This window comes from Aethalodelphis obliquidens, unplaced genomic scaffold, assembly GCF_003676395.1.
Source record: "Aethalodelphis obliquidens isolate GAN/ISIS:26980383/991018 unplaced genomic scaffold, ASM367639v1 scaffold80, whole genome shotgun sequence".
NCBI classification, from domain to species: domain Eukaryota; kingdom Metazoa; phylum Chordata; class Mammalia; order Artiodactyla; family Delphinidae; genus Aethalodelphis; species Aethalodelphis obliquidens.
The window spans coordinates 3,461,274-3,481,703 of record NW_020838024.1 but is presented as its reverse complement, the minus strand read 5'-3'; the positions used below and the strand labels follow the sequence as shown (position 1 = coordinate 3,481,703).

The 20,430-nt window shown below is 42.0% G+C and overlaps 1 protein-coding gene across 6 annotated transcripts in view; it reads right to left on the bottom strand.

Moving 5' to 3' along the window:
* PRLR (prolactin receptor) overlaps window positions 1–20,430 on the bottom strand; it is a 169,140-nt gene that overhangs the window by 41,304 nt on the left and 107,406 nt on the right. For 3 of the 6 annotated variants that reach the window (XM_027092697.1, XM_027092696.1, XM_027092698.1), the window contains 2 exons: window positions 13,151–13,211; window positions 2,638–2,804 (listed from right to left, as the gene is read on the bottom strand). In XM_027092697.1, the coding sequence (XP_026948498.1) occupies window positions 2,638–2,699 (62 nt within the window). In that variant the 5' untranslated portion in view covers window positions 2,700–2,804; window positions 13,151–13,211. The remainder of the gene's footprint in view (window positions 1–2,637; window positions 2,805–13,150; window positions 13,212–20,430) is intronic. The other 3 variants (XM_027092700.1, XM_027092699.1, XM_027092701.1) reach the window with 1 other exon arrangement.

The window sequence follows — 20,430 nt, the reverse complement described above, 5'->3', positions numbered from 1 at the left end:
ACAAGTGGATGAGAGGCAATTTCATGGAAAAACCCCTCGCACTGAGCCTCAGAAAAGGGTGCGTCATCTTATTAAAACGGAGTTTAAGAAGTTCAGCTGGGTTCTCTCTGCGAAGCTGTGTACTTGTTTTACCCTGGCCCCTCAGCTTCTGGTCATCCTTGGGATACGAAGCAAAAGGAATTAGACGTTTAAAGTGTGGAAAAGAAGGAAAGAAGGTGGAGAAAGTGGGAGAATCTGGAAGTCCAAAGGGTGGTAAGGAAGAGCGGCAGTTGGTGGACTGAAGGGTTAAAGCCCCACTCTCTTGTCTATGGCCAGAAATCTGAGCATCTCTGCCACATCCTGAAACCACTCCCAGTGCCAAAGTCTCTCCCTCCCCTTACCTTGCTCCATCTTGTACTGGCACATCCTGTCCTTACCTGATTTAATCACCTGTTCTCACTCTTGTACGATATGTTCTTTCAAACTTCCTTCTTCATTCAAAGCATCTGGGCTACTTACACAGCAAGATAATTACTTGTCTCTCTTACTGGCTTATAGTTACTCTATTTTTTCTTCTTTCCCCTTTACTCAGCTTCCCTCAGGAGCCCTCTCTTAGCAGAAAAGCCACCTGTCCAATCAAAGATGTAACGGCCAGGGATCTGAGCTAGGCTGGATCTGTGGGGAGAGCAAAAAGTACTCCCAGTGCAGACTCCTTGAGAGAAAAAGGAAGGAGGAATGAGAACCAGGGTTCACCCCTTTAAATGCATTTTCGGAAAACTTCAGGATGACTCTAGTTTAGTGGCTGGAACACCTATCCATCCATCCATGCGTGCATCTTTCAAACGTCCACTGAGCGTCTCTGATGCAGCAGACATGGGCAGGGCCCTGATAATTTAGTCTTGTGCTAAAGCAACCCTCCTAGTACTTAGGCTGGTAGAGAAGAGAAAAGCTAGTATAACACTACAGTGTAAATGACAGAAGTACTAAGAAGGAGCTCTGCAGGGGCCATGAGAGCCAAGAGCAGGCAGATTTGACCTACTCAAGGAGGTTGGGGCTTCCCTGGGGAGGCTACCTGAGGGATGACGAGTAGAAAGTCCCTCTTCTCTCTCTATTCACAGCCCTGCGTATAAATGGGTATGAGATGCTCCTGGTTGCTTCTCCAATAACCATTTCCCCTTTGTTTTTGTACACAGAGCCCAGTTTTGCCAGCTATCAGCCGTCCAGTCCCAGCAGATGGGGTGTTATCATTCTACGGTAACTGTGGTAATCTCACTTCCCATTTATCTGTGATTGGTTTAGGACTGGTTATTCCACCCAGTTCTGGGCACTGAGACATGGCAGAAGTCTTCTGGGGTCTGCTGGGGAAGATTTTCCTCCCTGGTCAAAAGAGAGAGGGTGGAAGAGAAGGGTCCCCAGATAAAAAGAGTCTGGGTCCTTGGTTGTATGATGAGCTCCTAAAGCAAACCTGGGACTGGTTTTCTCAGGACTTTTTTGGTGAGTGTTACACGTCCATGGTTTAGTCTGCTTTTAGCCAGGCATCTGGCCTTTGGGGGATGATTTCATCAACGTCTGGCATGGACAGCTCAGTGGTCTAATTGGTGAAATGGGTATGTTTTCAACCCTAGTGGCCTACGGGTGGAAAAGGTGGATGTGAGTGAGAACTCTCAGTATGCTACTGTGAAGGGAAGGAACAAAGTAGCTTGTGGCTGGGATATTGCTTTATTGGGCACGTTCAAAGTAATCATATCCTCACTATTGCTTTATTTTTATTTATTTATTTATTTATTTTGCGGTACGCGGGCCCCTCGCTCTTGTGGCCTCTCCCGTTGCGGAGCACGGGCTCCGGACGCGCAGGCTCAGCGGACATGGCTCATGGGCCCAGCCGCCCCGCGGCATGTGGGATCTTCCCGAACCGGGGCACGAACCCGCGTCCCCTGCACCGGCAGGCGGACTCCCAACCACTGCGCCACAAGGGAAGCCCTGCTTTATCTGTTTGAATATCCTTTTGATTTTTTTCTTTTCAGTTCTCTGGACAATGGCAGATTCAGTGCTAGGAGTCATTAAAAGTGAAAGTCCAATAATTACTCTGCCTATCTGTTTTTTGATGTGCATGTTCTGTCCAAGAAAATACAGAATCTGATTGATTATTTAGCCATGTATGTAAATAGCTCCCACGTTGTGAGATATTTTCTCAAATTTGAGGAAAGTCATACATATTTGGCGCCAACCACTTGAAGTCCTATAAATGGACTAATCTGATTCAGTTTTCTGGATATTTTTCTAGCAAACAAAAGCAACCCGCATGTTCCAGGGTCTCGCACTGCAGACTCAGAGTTTTGGGAGCCAGGGAAACTATATCTTCCTGCGTCTCGGGCACAGGAAGACAGACTTGGCAGCTCCGGTGCCCAGGCTGTCATGTGCGCCATTTCCTCAATGTTTGTCTGGGAGGGGGTCTTCCAGGAAAAGTCATATCCTTGTTCTCAGTCTAGTCCTTTGCTTGGCCGTTCGCAAGTGTTATTTGGTAATGAAGAGTCCACGAGATGGTCAGGCCTTGGGGCTGGATGTGAACTGATGTGCAGTATGATCCAGAGGGAGGTCACACACTTTGGGACTGGCACACTTAGGGATCTGGACAGGTACAAAATAACCCTCATTCACCCGAGAGGCGACGCAAGCTGCAGAAAGAATTGGACAGTGGTTTCTAGAGCTGGTTCTGCCATTTCTCAGTGAGATCGATTTGGGCCCATCTCTTCCTCTTTCTGAGATGAATTTCTTTTAATAGAAACTGTCGAGAGGGTCATATCTGTCTTGCTTTCCTCAGCCAACTATTGTGAGGATGAGATGAATTAATGTTATGAAAATGCTCCATGGGACCGCAAGTGCTACGTGAGTGTGAACCAGTGGTCAGTAAGAGGTGAGTGCTCCCAGATCCTCCACGTCTCTCTGACTCTTTGAGTGGAGGTCTAATTCCAGATGGAGAAGGTTCTCCTTTCTCCCTGAATGTCTTTTGATTTAGGAACTCCCAAGTATCCTTGTTTTAGGACTCTTGGTTACTGAGGGGCTGCCATGTGCCACCATGGTGATGATATCCCTTTGGCTGGGAGCCCAGTGACCCCTGTGTCCCTCTTGGCTCCAGATTCAGGACAGGGTCATTTGCTCCACAAGGAGCCGCAGACCCCAGGGGCCATACAATGGAGGAAATGGGGCCCAAAGCCAATGCCAACCACTCCTTTATTTGCAGGTGTCAACACCAAGAGCTTTGTGGTGGGGTGGCTTCATATGTGTTCAGGGCTGGAGTCTGGGAAAAGCACACAAAGTTTGCCTTTGGTGCCCTTTTGCTTTCTTTTTCGAATTCTGTTCTCTCTCCTACTCCTCTCTGTCCTTCCCTCCACAGAGGTAATTTCAGGCTCCCTCTGCTTCCCAGAACTCTGCGTTGGCAGTACCAGCAAAGTCAAGAGGAGGTCCACACAACAGAACTCCCTACGGTGATGGAAATGGTCTATGTCTTCTCTGTCCAATACGGCACCCATAACCATATGTGACTGTCAAACATTTGAAATGTGGCCAGTGTGACCGAGGAATTGAATTTTTAATATTATTGAATTTCAATGAATTTACATTAAAATTACCACTTGAAGCCAGTGGCTAGTGTGTTCGACAGTGCAGGTCTGGAGCTCAATACCTTAATCATTTCAGTCCTTCCACTCCAATCACAACTAACCTGTCCTGCAGATGATGGATAAAGAAGATATGGGACATATATACAATGGAATACTACTCAGCCATAAGAAAGAATGAAATAATGCCATTTGCAGCAACATGGATGCAAATAGAGATTATCATACTAAGTGAAGTAAGACAGAAAGAGAAAGACAAATACCATATGATATCTCTTACATGTGGAATCTAAAATATGACACAAATGAACGTGTCTACAAAACAGAAACAGATGCCTGAACACAAAAAACAGACTTCTGGTTGCCAAGGGGAAGGGGGTTGGGGAAAGGATGGAGTGTAAAGTTGGGGTTAGGGGGGACCTTCAAGATGGTGGAGGAGTAAGACGTGGACATCACCTTCCTCTCCACAGATACACCAGAAATACATCTACATGTGGAACAACTCCTACAGAACACCTACTGAACGCTGGCAGAAGACCTCAGACCTCCCAAAAGGCAAGAAACTCCCCACGTACCTGGGTAGGGCAAAAGAAAAAAGGAAAAAAGAGACAAAGAATAGGGACAGGACCTGCACCAGTGGGAGGGAGCTGTGAAGGAGGAAAGGTTTCCACACACTAGGAAGCCCCTTTGTGGGCGAAGGCAAAGTATAGATTTTAGCACTTGTTATCATTGGTGTATTTGTTATTTGGTTTCGTTGCTCTCTTCTTTCTTTCTTTCTTCTATTACCCTTTTATTTTTAAATTTATAATATTGTTTTTATTTTAATAACTTTATTTCTTTTTATTTTCTTTCTTCCTTCCTTCCATTCTTCCTTCCTTCCTTCCTTCCTTTTTTCTTTCTTTCTTCCTTCCTTCCTTCCTTCTTCCTTTCTTCCTTTCCTCCTTCCTTCCTTCCCTCCTTCCTTCCTTCCTTTCTTTCTCTTTTGTTCTCTTTCTCTCTCTCTTTGTTTCTCCCTCCCTTTTCTTCTGAGCCATGTGGCTGACAGGGACTTGATGCTGTGGCTGGCTGTCAGGCCTGGGCCTCTGAGGTGGGAGGGCAAAGTTCAGGAAATTGGTCCACCAGAGACCTCCAGGCTCCATGTAATATCACACGTCAAAAGCTCTCCCAGAGATCTCCATCTCAACGCTAAGACCCAGCTCCACTCAACAACCAACAAGCTACAGTGCTAGACACCCTATGCCAAACAACTACCAAGATAGGAACAAAACCCCACCCATTATCAGACAGGCTGCCTGTTATAATAAGGTCACAGACACCCCAAAATACACCACTGGACGTGGTCCTGCCCACCAGAAAGACAACGTTCAGCCTCATCCACCAGAACACAGGCACCAATCCCCTCTACCAGGAGGCCTACACAACCCACTGAACTAACCTTAGCCACTGGGGTCAGACACCAAAAACAATGGGAACTATGAACCTGCAGGCTGTGAAAAGGAAACCCCAAGCACAGTAAGTTAAGCAACATGAGAAGACAGAGAAATACACAGCAGATGAAGGAGAAACATAAAACCCCACCAGACCAAACAAATGAAGAGGAAATAGACAGTCTATCTGAAAAAGAATTCAGAGTAATGATAGTAAAGATGATCCAACATCTTGGAAATAGAATGGAGAAAATGCAAGAAACGTTTAAAAAGGACCTAGAACTGAAGAGCAAACAAACAAGGATGAACAACACAATAAATGAAATTAAAAATACTCTAGAAGGAATCAAGAGCAGAATAACTGAGGCAGAAGAACAGATAAGTGACCTGAAAGATAAACTAGTGGAAATAACTATGGCAGAGCAGAATAAAGAAAAAAGAAAGAAACGAATTGAGGACAGTCTTAGAGACTTCTGGGACAACATTAAATGCACCAACATTCAAATTATAGGGATCCCAGAAGAAGAAGAGAAAAAGAAAGAGAATGAGAAAATATTTGAAGAGATTATACTTGAAAACTTCCCTAATATGGGAAAGGGAATAGTCAATCAAGTGCAGGAAGCACAGAGTCTCAAATAGGATAAATCCAAGGAGAAACACGCCAAGACATATATTAATCAAACTAACAAAAAAAATAGAAAAAAAAATAAAAGCAGCAAGGGAAAAATAACAAATAACAGACAAGGGAATCACCATAAGGTTAACAGCTGACCTTTCAGCAGAAACTCTGCAAGCCAGGAGGCAGTGACAAGAAATATTTAAAGTGGTGAAAGGGAAAATCCTACAACCAAGATTACTGTACCCAGCAAGGATCTCATTCAGATTAGATGGAGAAATTAAAACCTTTACAGAGAAGCAAAAGCTAAGAGAATTCAGCACCACCAAACCAGCTTTACAACAAACGCTAAAGGAAATTCTCTAGGCAGGAAACACAAGAGAAGGAAAAGACCTATAATAACAAACCCAAAACAATTAAGAAAATGGTCATAGGAACATACATATTAATAATTACCTTAAATGTAAATGGATTAAATGCTCCAACCAAAAGACATAGACTGGCTGAATGGAGACTAAAACAAGACCCGTACATATGCTGTCTACAAGAGACCCACATCAGACCTAGGGACACATACAGACTAAAAGTGAGGGGATGGAAAAAGATATTCCATGCAAATGGAAATCAAAAGAAAGCTGGACTAGCAATTCTCATATCAGACAAAATAGACTTTAAAATAAAGGCTATTACAAGAGACAAAGAAGGACACTACATAATGATCAAGGGTTCAATCTAAGAGGAAGACATAAAAATTGTAAATATTTATGCACCCAAAATAGGAGCACTCAATACATAAGAAAAATGTTGACAGCCAAAAAAGGGGAAATCGACAGTAAAGCAATCATAGTGGGGACTTTAACAACCCACTTTCACTAATGGACGGATCATCCAAAGGAAAATAAAGAAGGAAACACAAACTTTAAATGATACATTAAGCAAGATGGACTTTTTGATATTTATAGGACATTCCATCCAAAAACAACAGAATACACATTCTTCTCAAGTGCTCATGAAACATTCTCCAGGATAGATCATATTTTGGGTCACAAATCAAGCCTTGGCAAATTTAAGAAAATTGATATCATATCAAGTATCTTTTCCGACCACAGTGCTATGAGACTAGATATCAATTACAGGAAAAAATCTGTAAAAAATACAAACACACAGAGGCTAAACAATACACTACTGAATAACCAAGAGATCACTGAAGAAACCAAAGAGGAAATAAAAAAACACCTAGACACAAATGACAATGAAAACAAGATGACCCAAAACCTATGGGATGCAGCAAAAGCAGTTCTAAGAGGGAAGTTTATAGCAATACAATCCTACCTCAAGAAACAAGACACATCTCAAATAAACAACCTAAACTTACACCTACATCAATGAGAGAAAAAACACAAAAAATCCAAAGTTAGCAGAAGGAAAGAAATCATAAAGATCAGATCAGAAAAAAATGAAAAAGAAATGAAGGAAACAATAGCAAAGATCAATAAAACTAAAAGCTGGTTCTTTGAGAAGATAAACAACAATGATGAACCATTAGTGAGACTCATCAGGAAAAAAAGGGAAAAGACTCAAATCAATAGAATTAGAAATGAAAAAGGAGAAGTAACAACTGACACTGCAGAAATACAAAGGATCATGAGAGATTACTACAAGCAACTATATGCCAATAGAATGGACAACCTGGAAGAAATGGACAAATTCTTAGAAAAGCACAGCTTTCTGAGACTGAACCAGGAAGAAATAGAAAATATAAACAGACCAAACACAAGCACTGAAACTGAGACTGTGATTAAAAATCTTCCCACAAACAAAAGCACAGGACCAGATGGCTTCACAGGTGAATTCGATCAAACATTTAGAGAAGAGCTAACACCCATCATTCTCAAACTCTTCCAAAATGTAGCAGAGGGAGGAACACCCCCAAACTCAGTCTACGAGGGCACCATCACCCTGATACCAAAATCAAAGATGTCACAAAGAAAGGAAACTACAGGCCAATATCACTGATGAACACAGATGCAAAAATCCTCAACAAAATACTAGCAAACAGAATCCAATAGCACGTTAAAAGGATCATACAAGATGATCAAGTGGGATTTATGCCAGGAATGCAAGGATTCTTCAATATAGGCAAATCAATCAACGTGATAAACCATATTAACAAATTGAAGGAGAAAAACCATATGATCATCTCAATAGATGCAGGGAAAGCTTTTGACAAATTCAACACCCATTTATGATAAAAACCCTCCAGAAAGTAGGCATAGAGGGAACTTACCTCAACATAATAAAGGCCATATATGACAAAGCCACAGCCAACATCATTCTCAATGGTGCAAAACTGAAACCATTTCCTCTAAGATCAGGAACAAGACAAGGTTGTCCACTCTCACCACTATTATTCAACATAGTTTTGGAAGTTTTAGCCACAGCAATCAAAGAAGGAAAAGAAATAAAAGGAATCCAATTTGGAAAAGAGGAAGTAAAGCTGTCACTGTTTGCTGATGACATGACACTATACATAGAGAATCCTAAAGATGCTACCAGAAAACTACTAGAGCTAATCAATGAACTTGGTAAAGTAGCAGGATACAAAATTAATGCACAGAAATCTCTGACATTCCTATACACTGATGATGAAATATCTGAAAGAGATATTAAGGAAACACTCCCATTTACCATTACAACAAAAAGAATAAAATACCTAAGAATAAACCTAGCTAAGGAGACAAAAGACCTGTATGCAGAAAACTATGACACTGATGAAAGGAATTAAAGATGATACAAACAGATGGAGAGATATACCATGTTCTTGGATTGGAAGAATCAACATTGTGAAAATGACTATACTACCTAAAGCAATCTACAGAGTCAATGCAATCCCTATGAAACTGTCAATGGCATTTTTCACAGAACTACAACAAAACATTTCACAATTTGTATGGAAACACAAAAGACCTCAAATAGCCAAAGCAATCTTGAGAAAGAGAAACTGAGCTGGAGGCATCAGGCTCCCTGACTTCAGACTATACTACAAAGCTACAGAAACCAAGACAGTATGGTACTGGCACAAAAACAGACATATAGATCAATGGAACAGGATAGAAAGCCCAGAGATAAATCTATATACATATGGTCACCTTATATTTGACAAAGGAGGCAAGAATATGCAATGGAGAAAGGACAGTCTCTTTAATAAGTGGTGCTGGGAAAACTGGACAGCTACATGTAAAAGAATGAAATTAGAATACTCCCTAACACCATACACAATAATAAACTCCAAATGGATTAAAGACCTAAATGTAAGACCAGACACTATAAAACTCTTAGAGGAAAACATAGGCAGAGTACTCTGTGACATAAATCACAGCTAGATCCTTTTGGACCCACCTCCTAAATAAATGGAAATAAAAACAAAAATAAACAAATGGCACCTAGTGAACCTTAAAAGCTTTTGCACAGCAAAGGAAATCATAAACAAGACAAAAAGACAACCCTCAGAATGGGAGAAAATATTTGCAAATGAAGCAACCGACAAAGGATTAATCTCCAAAATATACAAGCAGCTCATGCAGCTCAATATCAAAAAAACAAACAACCCCAGTGCAAAAATGGGCAGAAGAACTACACAGACATTTCTCCAGAGATGATATACAGATTGCCAACAAACACATGAAAGAATGCTCAACATCATTAATCATTAGAGAAATGCAAATCGAAACTACAATGAGGTATCACCTCATACCAGTCAGAATGGCCATCATCAAAAATCTACAAACAATAAATGCTGCAAAGGGTGAGGAGAAAAGGGAACCCTCTTTCACTGTTGGTGGGAATGTAAATTGATACAGCCACTATGGGGAATAGTATGGAGGTTCCTTAAAAAACTAAAAATAGAACTCCATAGGACCCAGCAATCCCACTACTGGGCATATACCCTGAGAAAACCATAATTCAAAAATAGTCATGTATGACAACGTTCATTGCAGGTCTATTTACAAAGCCAGGACATGGAAGCAACCTAAGTGTCCATCGACAGAAGAATGGATAAAGAAGATGTGGCACATATATACAATGGAATATTACTCAGCCATAAAAAGAAACAAAACTGAGTTATTTGTAGTGAGGTGGATGGTCCTAGAGACTGTCAGAGTGAAGTAAGTCAGAAAGAGAAAAACAAATACTGTATGCTAACAGATATATGGCATCTAAAAAAAAAAAGGGTTCTGAAGAACCTAGGGGCAGGAGAGGAATAAAGATACAGACGTAGAGAATGGACTTGAGGACATGGGAAGTGGGAAGGGTAAGCTGGGACGAAGTGAGAGAGTGGCATGGACATATATACACTACCAAATGTAAAATAGATAGCTAGTGGGAAGCAGCCGCATAGCACAGGGAGATCAGCTCGGTGCTTTGTGCCCACCTAGAGTGGTTGGATAGGGAGGGTGGGAGGGAGATGCAAGAGGGAGGAGATATGGGGATATATGTATATATATAGCTGATTCACTTTGTTATAAAGCAGAAACTAACACACCATTTTAAAGTAATTATACTCCAATAAAGATGTTAAAAAAAAATAAAGGTTGGTGTTAGCAGATGTAAGCTATAATATATAGAATGGATAAACCACAAGGTCCTACTGTATAGTACAGGAAACTATATTTAATACCCTATGACAAACCATAATGGAAATGAATATAAAATAGAATGTGTATATATACATATACACATATATATATGTATATATATATACTTACATACATATAACTGAATCCCTTTTTTATACAGCAGAAATTAACACAACATTGTAAGTCAACTATACTTAAAAAAACCCAAGAAACAATTAACCCGGCCTGTGTCCCAACCTCAAGTTCCCCTTCTTAGAGAGGTACCAACAAGCTAATCTGACAAGCAAATTCCTATCCACGTATTAAGTTCTTACCCTTCTTAGGTAAATGCGTAGGTTTTGAACAATGCCGTGCTTCAGTCAGTGCAGAGGCTCAAATGATAGGCATTTGAAGGACTCTGGTAGGCAAGCACGGTGGGTGAAAAGATTATAGGCTTAGAGTTTTAGAGTGACCTCAATGCATACTCCATGGATGGGCCCATCCTCCCCAGTGCCCTGGGCTGCTTCGAAGTTCCTCCTAGTCTCTTGCAGTTTGGGGATAGTTAAGGTTAAAGATGTGTAGATGGGAGCCTGGGAAAGAGCTGGACGTGGGAGGGTTGGAATGGGCAGAGCCTAAAGGATGCCAACCTCCTGCAAAAGAACCTGGCATGCCATTCAGAGTGGCATTCTGTTCCACTCTGGGGAGGAGGTGCCAGGGAGAGGTTGTTAGGGAGGGGTCATTACCACCGGACAGGATTGAAGGGTTAACAGTTCAAAGAGACCAGAAACCAGACTGAAGGCCACAAAATGGACTGTGGGACTTCCGGTGGGGTCTCAGACGGGAAGTGTGATTCTACTCTTAATTCTAATCCTCCTTTATAGGGACCATTTTGTTTCCTCTGAATTCTTTTATGAACATTGCTTTCTGGATGTTCCTTTCACCCTGAAACTGAGCAGCGTTTCTGTTTCTCTTGGACAACCATGGGACTGCTCTCAAGTTCTTGCCTGTGTTTTCACAGATACCTACTGGTATCAGAAGCCAACACTTTCACACCAAACACTAGGTTGGGTAAAGGGTGGAGGCTAATGAGGGGTGGATGTGGTTTGTAATAAGTATACATAAAAATAAAAAAGAGTAGCCAACCCCCCCGGTGCTTTGCGACGCCATTTAGATCAGACTGTGCTTTTCCGGACCTCATGAAGGGAAGGATTGCTCAAGCATTTAGTGTTACTCTGTCCTCTCTCGTTTGCCTTTCATTCAATCAAACCTCATGAGGCATTTGGCATCAAGGGGCAGAAGCCTGGGAAGAAGAAAGAAACTCCGAGAAGCTGGTGGTTTGGCTGGGTTGATTCACAGGTTGCAGTGTTACCAAATACTCCTGGGCTTTAAGCCAAAGGGTCTTGCTGTGAGGAAGCACTTTGACACCTTATGGCATCCCTTCTGCAAGTCCTTGCTAATGTTTACTCGGAACACTGTAAATTTCAGTCTACTTGCGTGAAAAATACAAGTCTTGCTGGGCTGAGGTAACTTAGAGCAGGGGGGATTGTGGGGGATTTTGTCTCCCCCAACCCAGGGGATGCCTGGCAATGTCTGGAAACATGATTTTATTGCCACTACTGAGGGGAGGACTTTCTCCTCTCTGGAACCCTAGGCGACATCTGAAGACATGGTTGATTGTCACAAGTGGGGTGGAGGTGGAATACTGGTATTTAATGAGTGGAGACCAGGGGTGCGGCTAAGCACGCTACAATGCACAAAACAGCCTCCGCTACAAAGAATTATCTGTCCTAGAATGTCAGCAGTGCTAAAGGTGAGAAACTCCGGCCCCGAGGGAAAGCCCAGGCTTGGTTCTTGACACTGACGTATCAGATGGTCCTCAAAGGACCATCACTTTTCAGTATTGGGGAACAAGTACCCTGGAGTGACCTCAGGAAATCCTAGGATAATTCTCATCTACCCATGACCTAGTCAGTTTCATATCTTCATGAGTCCTTAACTTAACATGCTCTGAAAGAGAGAGTGCATCCTCAGGGTGACACGTGCCAAGTTGGTCTCAGAGGTCAAGATCCCATTTTTCTGTAGTACATACAGAGGGTAGCCTTGAGGCTTGGTTTCTCCATCTGTCAAATGGACTCATAATACTTCACGACCTATTTATCAGCTGGGCCTGGTATCCTAGGGAGATGGAGTTGGAGCATAGTATTTGATCTGGTATGAAGGGGGAATATGCGAGTTAAGTACTTCTACCCAACTCCGACTCCAAAATGGCAATAGGATATTGTAGGTGGGGAGAGGCAAACAACAACCTGTGAGATCCAAGTCAGTAGATTGTGCCTGGGGTTCAGTGGGTCATGGGACCAGGAAGTGATTTTCCCTGCCGATGGTAGATAGGGAAGATGCAGAGCCCAGCATGTCTGAGTCTTTCCATGAGGACTGTCAGTGGGCTGAGAGGAAGGGGACATGCAGTTGTGGCAATAGTAGGGGCTGAAGGGGACACAGAAAGCCATGGCAAGAATTTATGCAGAGCTGCTTGGGAAAACAAAAGCAAATACAATATTTCTTTTTCTGATTTTAAAGGAATAACACAGTCGTTGTTGAAATTGTCTCAAGTACAGACAACTATAAAGAGAAAATTAAAATCTCCCATAAATGCACCATGAGGAGATATCAGCTATTAATAGGTGTGGTATTTTCTTTGAGAAAAACAGAGAAGGGTTTTCTGGGCAGAATAGGCCGGGGAGATCAAAAAAGTCTTTGAGAATAGCAGAATGCAACAATGTGGATGTTGACTGGTTCGGAACTATTCTCTCTGAGAGCCAAGAGAGAAGAGTCCTTTCCTGAGCCTGGATGAAGCGCACAGTAGGACAGTTGGACGATGTGTCAAGTTCCCCTTACCTCAAGGTTCATGTAGAAAGCATCCTTAGCATTTGCCTCCATGAATAGAAGAGTTCTTTAGCTGAAAGAGGAAATGACTCATTTTAGCTCAAAGATGATAAAACAGGAGATGCCATTTCTTACTCACTTTGCAGCAATAGCATGACTGAAATCACTGCCCTTCAGTGATGGTATAAGACACCTCTAGTTTGTTTTTTTTTTTGAATTAGTTTTCTATCAACCTTATTATGAAGTAATTTCAAACATAGAAAAGTTGCAAAAATACTGAAAAAAGTTATATTCCCTTTACCCAGATACCCTAATTATTAATACTTTACATTTGGTTTATCATACTCTTTCTTCTTTTTGTTTTTTAATTTTTTGGCCACATCATGCAGCATGTGGGATCTTCAATCCCGACCAGGGATCAAAGCTGCATGCCCTGCAATGGAAGCCCAGAACCGTAATCGCTGGACCGCCAGGGAAGTCCCTATCATTCTCTTTCTTTTCTGTATACACAAATGATTATTTTTATTGAATCATTTGAGAATAAGTCATGATGTCTCTTCACCCTCTAATATTTCTGTTGTGTTTTCTTAAGAGCAAGGGCATTCTCTTATAGAACCATAATGTAATGTCTAAAATCAGAAAATTAACGTTGATATAGTACTATTATCTTATCTACAGATCTTCCTAAAATGTTGCCAGTTATCCTAATTGGGATTTGACTTTGTGAAATTTGGCCCTGGAGACGTTGCATGAAATTTATTGACATATCCTGCCACAGCCATGGCTGAACTGGGAATTTGGCCACTCGAGCTCAAAGCTCAAGTTTGATTCTATCCCATGGGTTCATACGAGCACTGGCAGAAGCCTGCTTTTCGAGATGTGAATAATTTTTGGTAGTAACAGGCTTGTTCCCTGGGCTGTTGCGTGTGGGCTTATATCAGCAGGGCTATTCCCATCTGGAATCATGGTTCCCATCTTGTTCCTTCCAATATATCTGGCTCTAGGTTTTGTCTAAGACATCTTAAACTCTGAGGACTAACTGGCCTGGGTCTGTGAGGCATGAGGTGACAATTGTTAATAGTATGGATCTGAGTTAGAACAAAAATGATTTCAGGACTTGAATACAAATTAGGCTCCTATATGTGTGCAGTTACTTTGTAAAATTTGCTTTGATATATAGACAACAATTCCTAATTTAGTGCTCAGTTTTCTCTTGCACATTCCATGCGAAAATAATCTAACCAGAGTAGCAGGCCAAATAATACTTTTAAATAATTTCTATGTCTTCAAAATCCAGAATCTTGGGGATTATTGTTCAAGGAATCCAGGGCTGAGTGTTCTCCATGCTGACACCCCTGGAGAAGGAAGTGGAAGGAAGGCAGCGGAAGGAAGGCAGCTGTGGATTGCTACCAGCGGCTTCAAGCCAACACGGATCTCTCTCATACACCCGCAATTCCTCAGCATCACTGCTACTGGCCTAATGAATGCAGAAGCCAGACATCTTTGCAATAAAAACCTATGATGTGATGAGCCCATTTGAGCGTAAAACGGCCAGCCCCAAGGCATCAGATAATGAGGTGTCTGGTGAACCCAGAGTTCATAACGCAACTGTCTGGGGCAGCTTTCTCAGAAGCCACCAATTTTTCTCCATAGATACAGTGATGCTGAATTTTTCATTTTAAAATTCTGAACATTCTAGAATGTATTTTAAATTCTGGGTATCATTTCAGGACTTAAAGCCCTCTCTTTGATAATGTTCTAACTCTGGTTAAAACAACCCCTGCTCTGCTCTGTTACCTCCCAAATTAAATTCAAACTTTTTACTCTTTGGCGGGAAACGCTGAAGGGTCAGCAGAGGCTGGGGGAGGGTGCAGGGGTGGGGCACAGGAGGAGGGCTGCGTTGGGGGTGGAAAGTCTGGAATGATGAGCAGCAGTAGTCAGGGCTCTGCAGCAAGAAGAAGTAAAGGAGATTGTGGTCCTTTCACTCCTGCAGTTCAACAAACATTGACTGCCAGGTCTTGGACTCACTTCATTCATTCGTTGTTTATTCATTCAGAATTTTAAAAAATGCCTGGCACACCATTTAGCCCTTGTCACTCTCTACCCCGACTCCCACACCTACTCTCAGTCCTCTTCTGTGCCCTGTGGGCTGGCTCCTGTGATGCTCTTGTCCTCCAGCTCTGGTTGGGTCCCACCCATGGGAGGCAGAGGATGGGAGCAGAACACATCAGGGTATCTGTTTCCCAAGCCCCCTGTCTTCATACTGGCCTGCTTCCAGCAGTGGTTGTGTCTCCACTGCCACAGCTCCAGGTGGGCAGCCCCAGCTCTCACTGGGTCCCAGCAAAATCCCTCCCTCCCCATTCCCCTCTAGGCAGAGAGGGTGGTGACAAATTCCCTTGTTACGTTTCTCAACTCTGCCCACAGGTATGTAAATTATAAGATGACCTTTTCTTAAACATCCTAGCTAAGTATGTCATCTTTTTCCTTTCTGACCCTGACTGCTACAGCCCTTGAATATATGCTGAATTGTGTTCTCATTGCTTGGGACAGACTGGAAAGATTAAAGTTTTGTAGATAGTGTTGACACTAGGTTTCACCAGTGCAGGGTGGGGAGGCGTAACTTAACAGAAGCTCCTGGGGGAGAAATCTCAGAGGTTTAGTCCCTGAAAGACTCCAGTATTGTGTGTCAAAGACTGACTTGATCTCTGGCCACATAATTAGAAGTATGATGTCCAGAATAAGGGAGGTGATAGTGCCACTTCATTCTGTCTGTATTTAGAGTTCTAGGCTCAGTTCTGGGCTTTCCACTTTAAGAGGAGACATGTTAGTTGTCTTTAAGTGTTAGAAGTTCTGTCATATAGAGCAGAGGTTGAACAAGTTTTTCTTTAAGGGCCAAATAGTAAATATTTTTGGCTTTGTGGGCGACATGTTCTCTGTTGCAACTACTCTACTGTGCAAAAGCAGTCACAGACAATATGTGAATGAATAGGCTTGACTGTGTTCTAATAAAACTTTATTTACAAAAATGGTGAGCTGGATTTGGCCTGTAGGCTTTATTTTGTTGACTTCTGATATAAGGGGAAAAACATGGATTTTTTTTCTGGGTGTTTCCAAAAGACAGAACTTAGATACATGTGTAAAAATTGTAGGGAGGTCGATTTGTGCTAATTTTAAGGAAGATCTTTCTAAAGGTAATGACTGTTCCTAAACAGGATAAGCTGATTCATGAGGCAGTAGGTTTCTTGTTATTGAACGTGTTCAAAGGAGAAGCTGAGCGTCGCAGAATAATTTTCTGCAAAGCACACAGAGTAACTCAGATGATGAGGAAGGTAACAATACCTCCTATATCTGTATACTTAGTAGAGTACCACATACAGTAAGTCTTCTAGATTTTATACTCTTAGAGGGTAGAGACTGTGCTATATCTATCTTTGCATCCAGCCCACTCCTGAAAGCCTAGGATAGTGCTTTAAACACGGTGGGCGTGACCAATACAGGTTTTGTCAACTTGGCTCTTTAAGTAATCTTGCTGACAGATGAATTAAACTAATTTGTCTTTAGTACAATCATCACTACTAGTCACGTTGAATTAGTTCAATTACCTCTACTAAGCTTCAATACTGAGGATTTTCACTGAAAAGAACAGACATCATAGTGAACATTTATTGAGTTCTAAAAGTATGCCAGCTACTGCGCTAAGAATTTTACATGCATGATTTTAATTCTCCCAAAACCTATGAGGTAGGTGCTATTATCACCCCCATTTTATCGGTGAAGAAATTGAAATCCAGAGAAGTCTCAAAGATGGGAAGTGGTATAATCAAAAATCGAGCTGGGATCTCTTTGATGTCAAAGGCTGTGGTCCAACCACAACGCTATCCTGCTTCTCATTCATTTGTTCATTCATTCAGCATTCAACAAACACCAATTGGCGGCCTGCCATTTGCCAAGCACTTTAGCTGTTGAGGACAGAGCTGTGATTATAAACAGATCAAGTCCAGGTTCCGAAGGAATTTGCACTGCGGGTGGGATATATCTGGGATAGATGTATCATCGACAAAGGAGACGATCTTAAATGGTAATTCATCACAAGACACAGAGATTAAAGAGAGAATCAATATTTCTGTCCACATCAGAACTTCCGGTATACTCCTAACTGATGAGTTCATCCAAGCTCTTTCTTTGTACTGGCATTGGCCCAAGTTTAGTCTTTAGTCTTTTGTCAAATTCTCAGATGGGTTCAGAGATTCAGAAGGAAGCTTCACGCATTTTGGCTACTGATGCAGATCACTATGGTAATTTGTAGATATGTGAATGGAGCTCTCGAAGGGAAAAAAAAGACTCACGAAGCACTCAGGTATCACTCTTCCAGGGCAGGTTGAATCTGAGCATCATCACGCATTTTGGCTACTGATGCAGATCACTATGGTAATTTGTAGATATGTGAATGAAGCCCTCGAAGGGAAAAAAAGACTCACGAAGCACTCAGGTATCACTCTTCCAGGGCAGGTTGAATCTGAGCATCATCAAACTGGGAGACCAGAGGCAAACAGATGAAAAGAGGTAGAAAAAGCCAGTTCAGTTAACGCAAAAATAAAGAAAAAAAAAACCTCTTGGCAACGTTCCATGTTTTCCCTTTCCTGAAACACAGAAATACTAAGAGCCTAAATTCGAACTCCCAGCTCCCAGTATCAAAAAAAAGATCAATATTTATAACAAATGCTACAATGTTGAACGGAAAACACACCAACTTGGGTCAAGCGATGGGCCTTGTTTAGAAGGAGGAAAGCTACCAGGGGGTAGGCAGGGGAGTGGAGGGAACCAAAGCGAAATTCCAAAACCTTGAGTGAGACTGAGATTGAGAGAGAGAGTAAGAGTGCTAAGGTTCAAGCAGCACAAAGCCAAATAAATTGTCAGGTCCAATAGGCAAGTGCTCACTGGAATGGGAGACAGAGCCCAAAGGTCAGGGGCTGAATAAACAGGAGCCCCGAGGAGGAAGTGAAAGAATTCAGGACTTTGTATTGTAACTTTTTGGGTGCTAACTGCCAGGTTTGTATCTTGTGCTAACCTCAAGGGGTGGGCACGGATGGCCTAGTTAAAATCACAGGATAGGAACTGACAAATACTAGAGATACTTTTGCAATTCCAGAATTCCTTGTGTTAGTAGATTGCAAAGTGATTTTCAGATTGGTGAGTCCTTATTGCATTAGCATGATCTCATTGCTAAGATCATGGCTAGAAAACAAAGAATGATAATTAGTTAACATTTACTGACTGCCAGACACAGCTTTTCAGCATTTTAATGCATTGTCTCATTTAATCTTCACATGTACATTTTGAAAACCAAGCTCTTTAATAGAGACCTGGTTAAAAAATGATTAAAAACATAGGTACATTTGGAGGAAACCATAAAATGTCATCAGAAACAAGTACTAGTCATTTATTCATTCTTTTGTTTCCTGGACTATTTCTTCAGCCACTAGTGATCTAGCCCCTAATATGTGTTGGGTACTATTAAGGGTCTGTGCAAGGGTGGTGTTACTGATTTCCCTCATTGTTTAACACACAGGCAGTAGAGGGAGCAAGAGGCTGTGAGTGGCAAAATACCGTTCCGTTTCAGTCCTGCCTCTGCCTGTTCCTGTGGTCCTTGGATAGGTAAGTTTCTTCTCTGTTTAATGTCTTCTAGTGTAAAACAAGGAGCTGGGACCACATGATGCTTGAGGTCTTTTAGAATTTAATGGTAAGGTCTTCAGTAGCTTTATAATACATTGTATTTTATAATGAACATTCACTTATATTCTATCATTATACTCTCCCATCACCATTGGGTAAGTAATAATACTATGAAGCTTTAGGGAAATTTGTCAGGGCTTGAAGCAAGTTCCTCTTCTCTTTCCACTAGAACCCTCTGTCGTCTGTGTATGAGTTCATGCTTAGTTTCCAGAAGAATTATACGAGAGCTGGGTGCAGATATCAGAGGAAAAGGAAGAGATATAGGTGATACAGAAGACAAGGAGAAGTTGTGAGTAGGAAGATGTGCCAACACTCAGGGGCTTCGTGTGTTGTCTCTGAAACCATTTAGGGCTGCTGTGATCACTGAGGAAGTGTATCCAAAGGCACAAGAAGAGAAATCCTCTAACTGGAGTAAATTACATGGAGGTAGATTCAAGTTCAATGACTGGGGAGTGAAGTGCCTCCCTGGACATTCCACTTGTCCATCACTGAATAGAACTACAATGAATGGGTCTTGTAATAAGGCAGAAGCCCTGGACTCAAGAGGAAGAATACCTTTCACATGATTATTATGCCCCAAAGATGAGGTGGGCCCCTCTGGTAGGAGACTAGCTGCTTAAGTAGAGACCATATGAAACCCTACAGGGGTTAGCAACTTGGATCAGGCCTGGAAGACCAGTAAGGGGACTTCCAACTCTGAAATGCTATGGTTCTGGAGACTGGTGTCTTACAATTTAAGCTGTAGTCTATCATTCCTACTCCAGAGTTTAGATATTCCTGCAATCATCTGTTGGGAAAATTCAAGATCTTTTTCCAGCTACTCATATTCAGGACACGTTCCTCAATTCATTTCTTTCCAAGAAGTTCCCTGTATGGATCCTTGCCGGCATGTCCACTCTCACCTCCTGGTCTTGGTGTTTCTGACCTCCCATTCTTGACAAATATCCAGGATTGGAACATCTTTGGAAGCCAGAGTTGAAATCAAACATCATTGTGTCGGACCAACACATTGAAACTCTAGTCTTACCAGTCTATTGATTAACAGGGTGACCCTCACATTTGTCCAGTGTCCTTATTTTCCAAGGTGTTTTCCATCCGCCAGCTTTATCAGAAGCGTATAAGTCAATTGGTATCCTGAGAGTAATCACTTTCACAAGAGAAGGTACATGGAAGTGCTTTGTAGAAGTGAAACACTGTGAAAGGTGAGAAGTTTTATTATTGTTATAACATGCCCCGGGTCACAGTAAGCAGAGCTATATCTAAAGCACGTTCCTTCAAATCCTTTTGGGCATGAGTGTAAGGTAGATAAAGAGTACTATGGATAATTTACAAAGAACCGAAGTCCAGATCTCCTTGATCGATTGGCAGGGAAGGATAGAATTTAGAGCTGGATTTTACAGGTGTGACAGCACCAGATCAGGCTCACTTCAAAGCAGGCTGGTTGTTCCAGTCCAATGAATAGCCACGGCATGAATACGAATCTGCATAAGTTGGCCAATGGTCATCTTGAATGGGGCAACAATGGGTTGGATGAGGCAGCCACCAGCAGTGGACCTGAA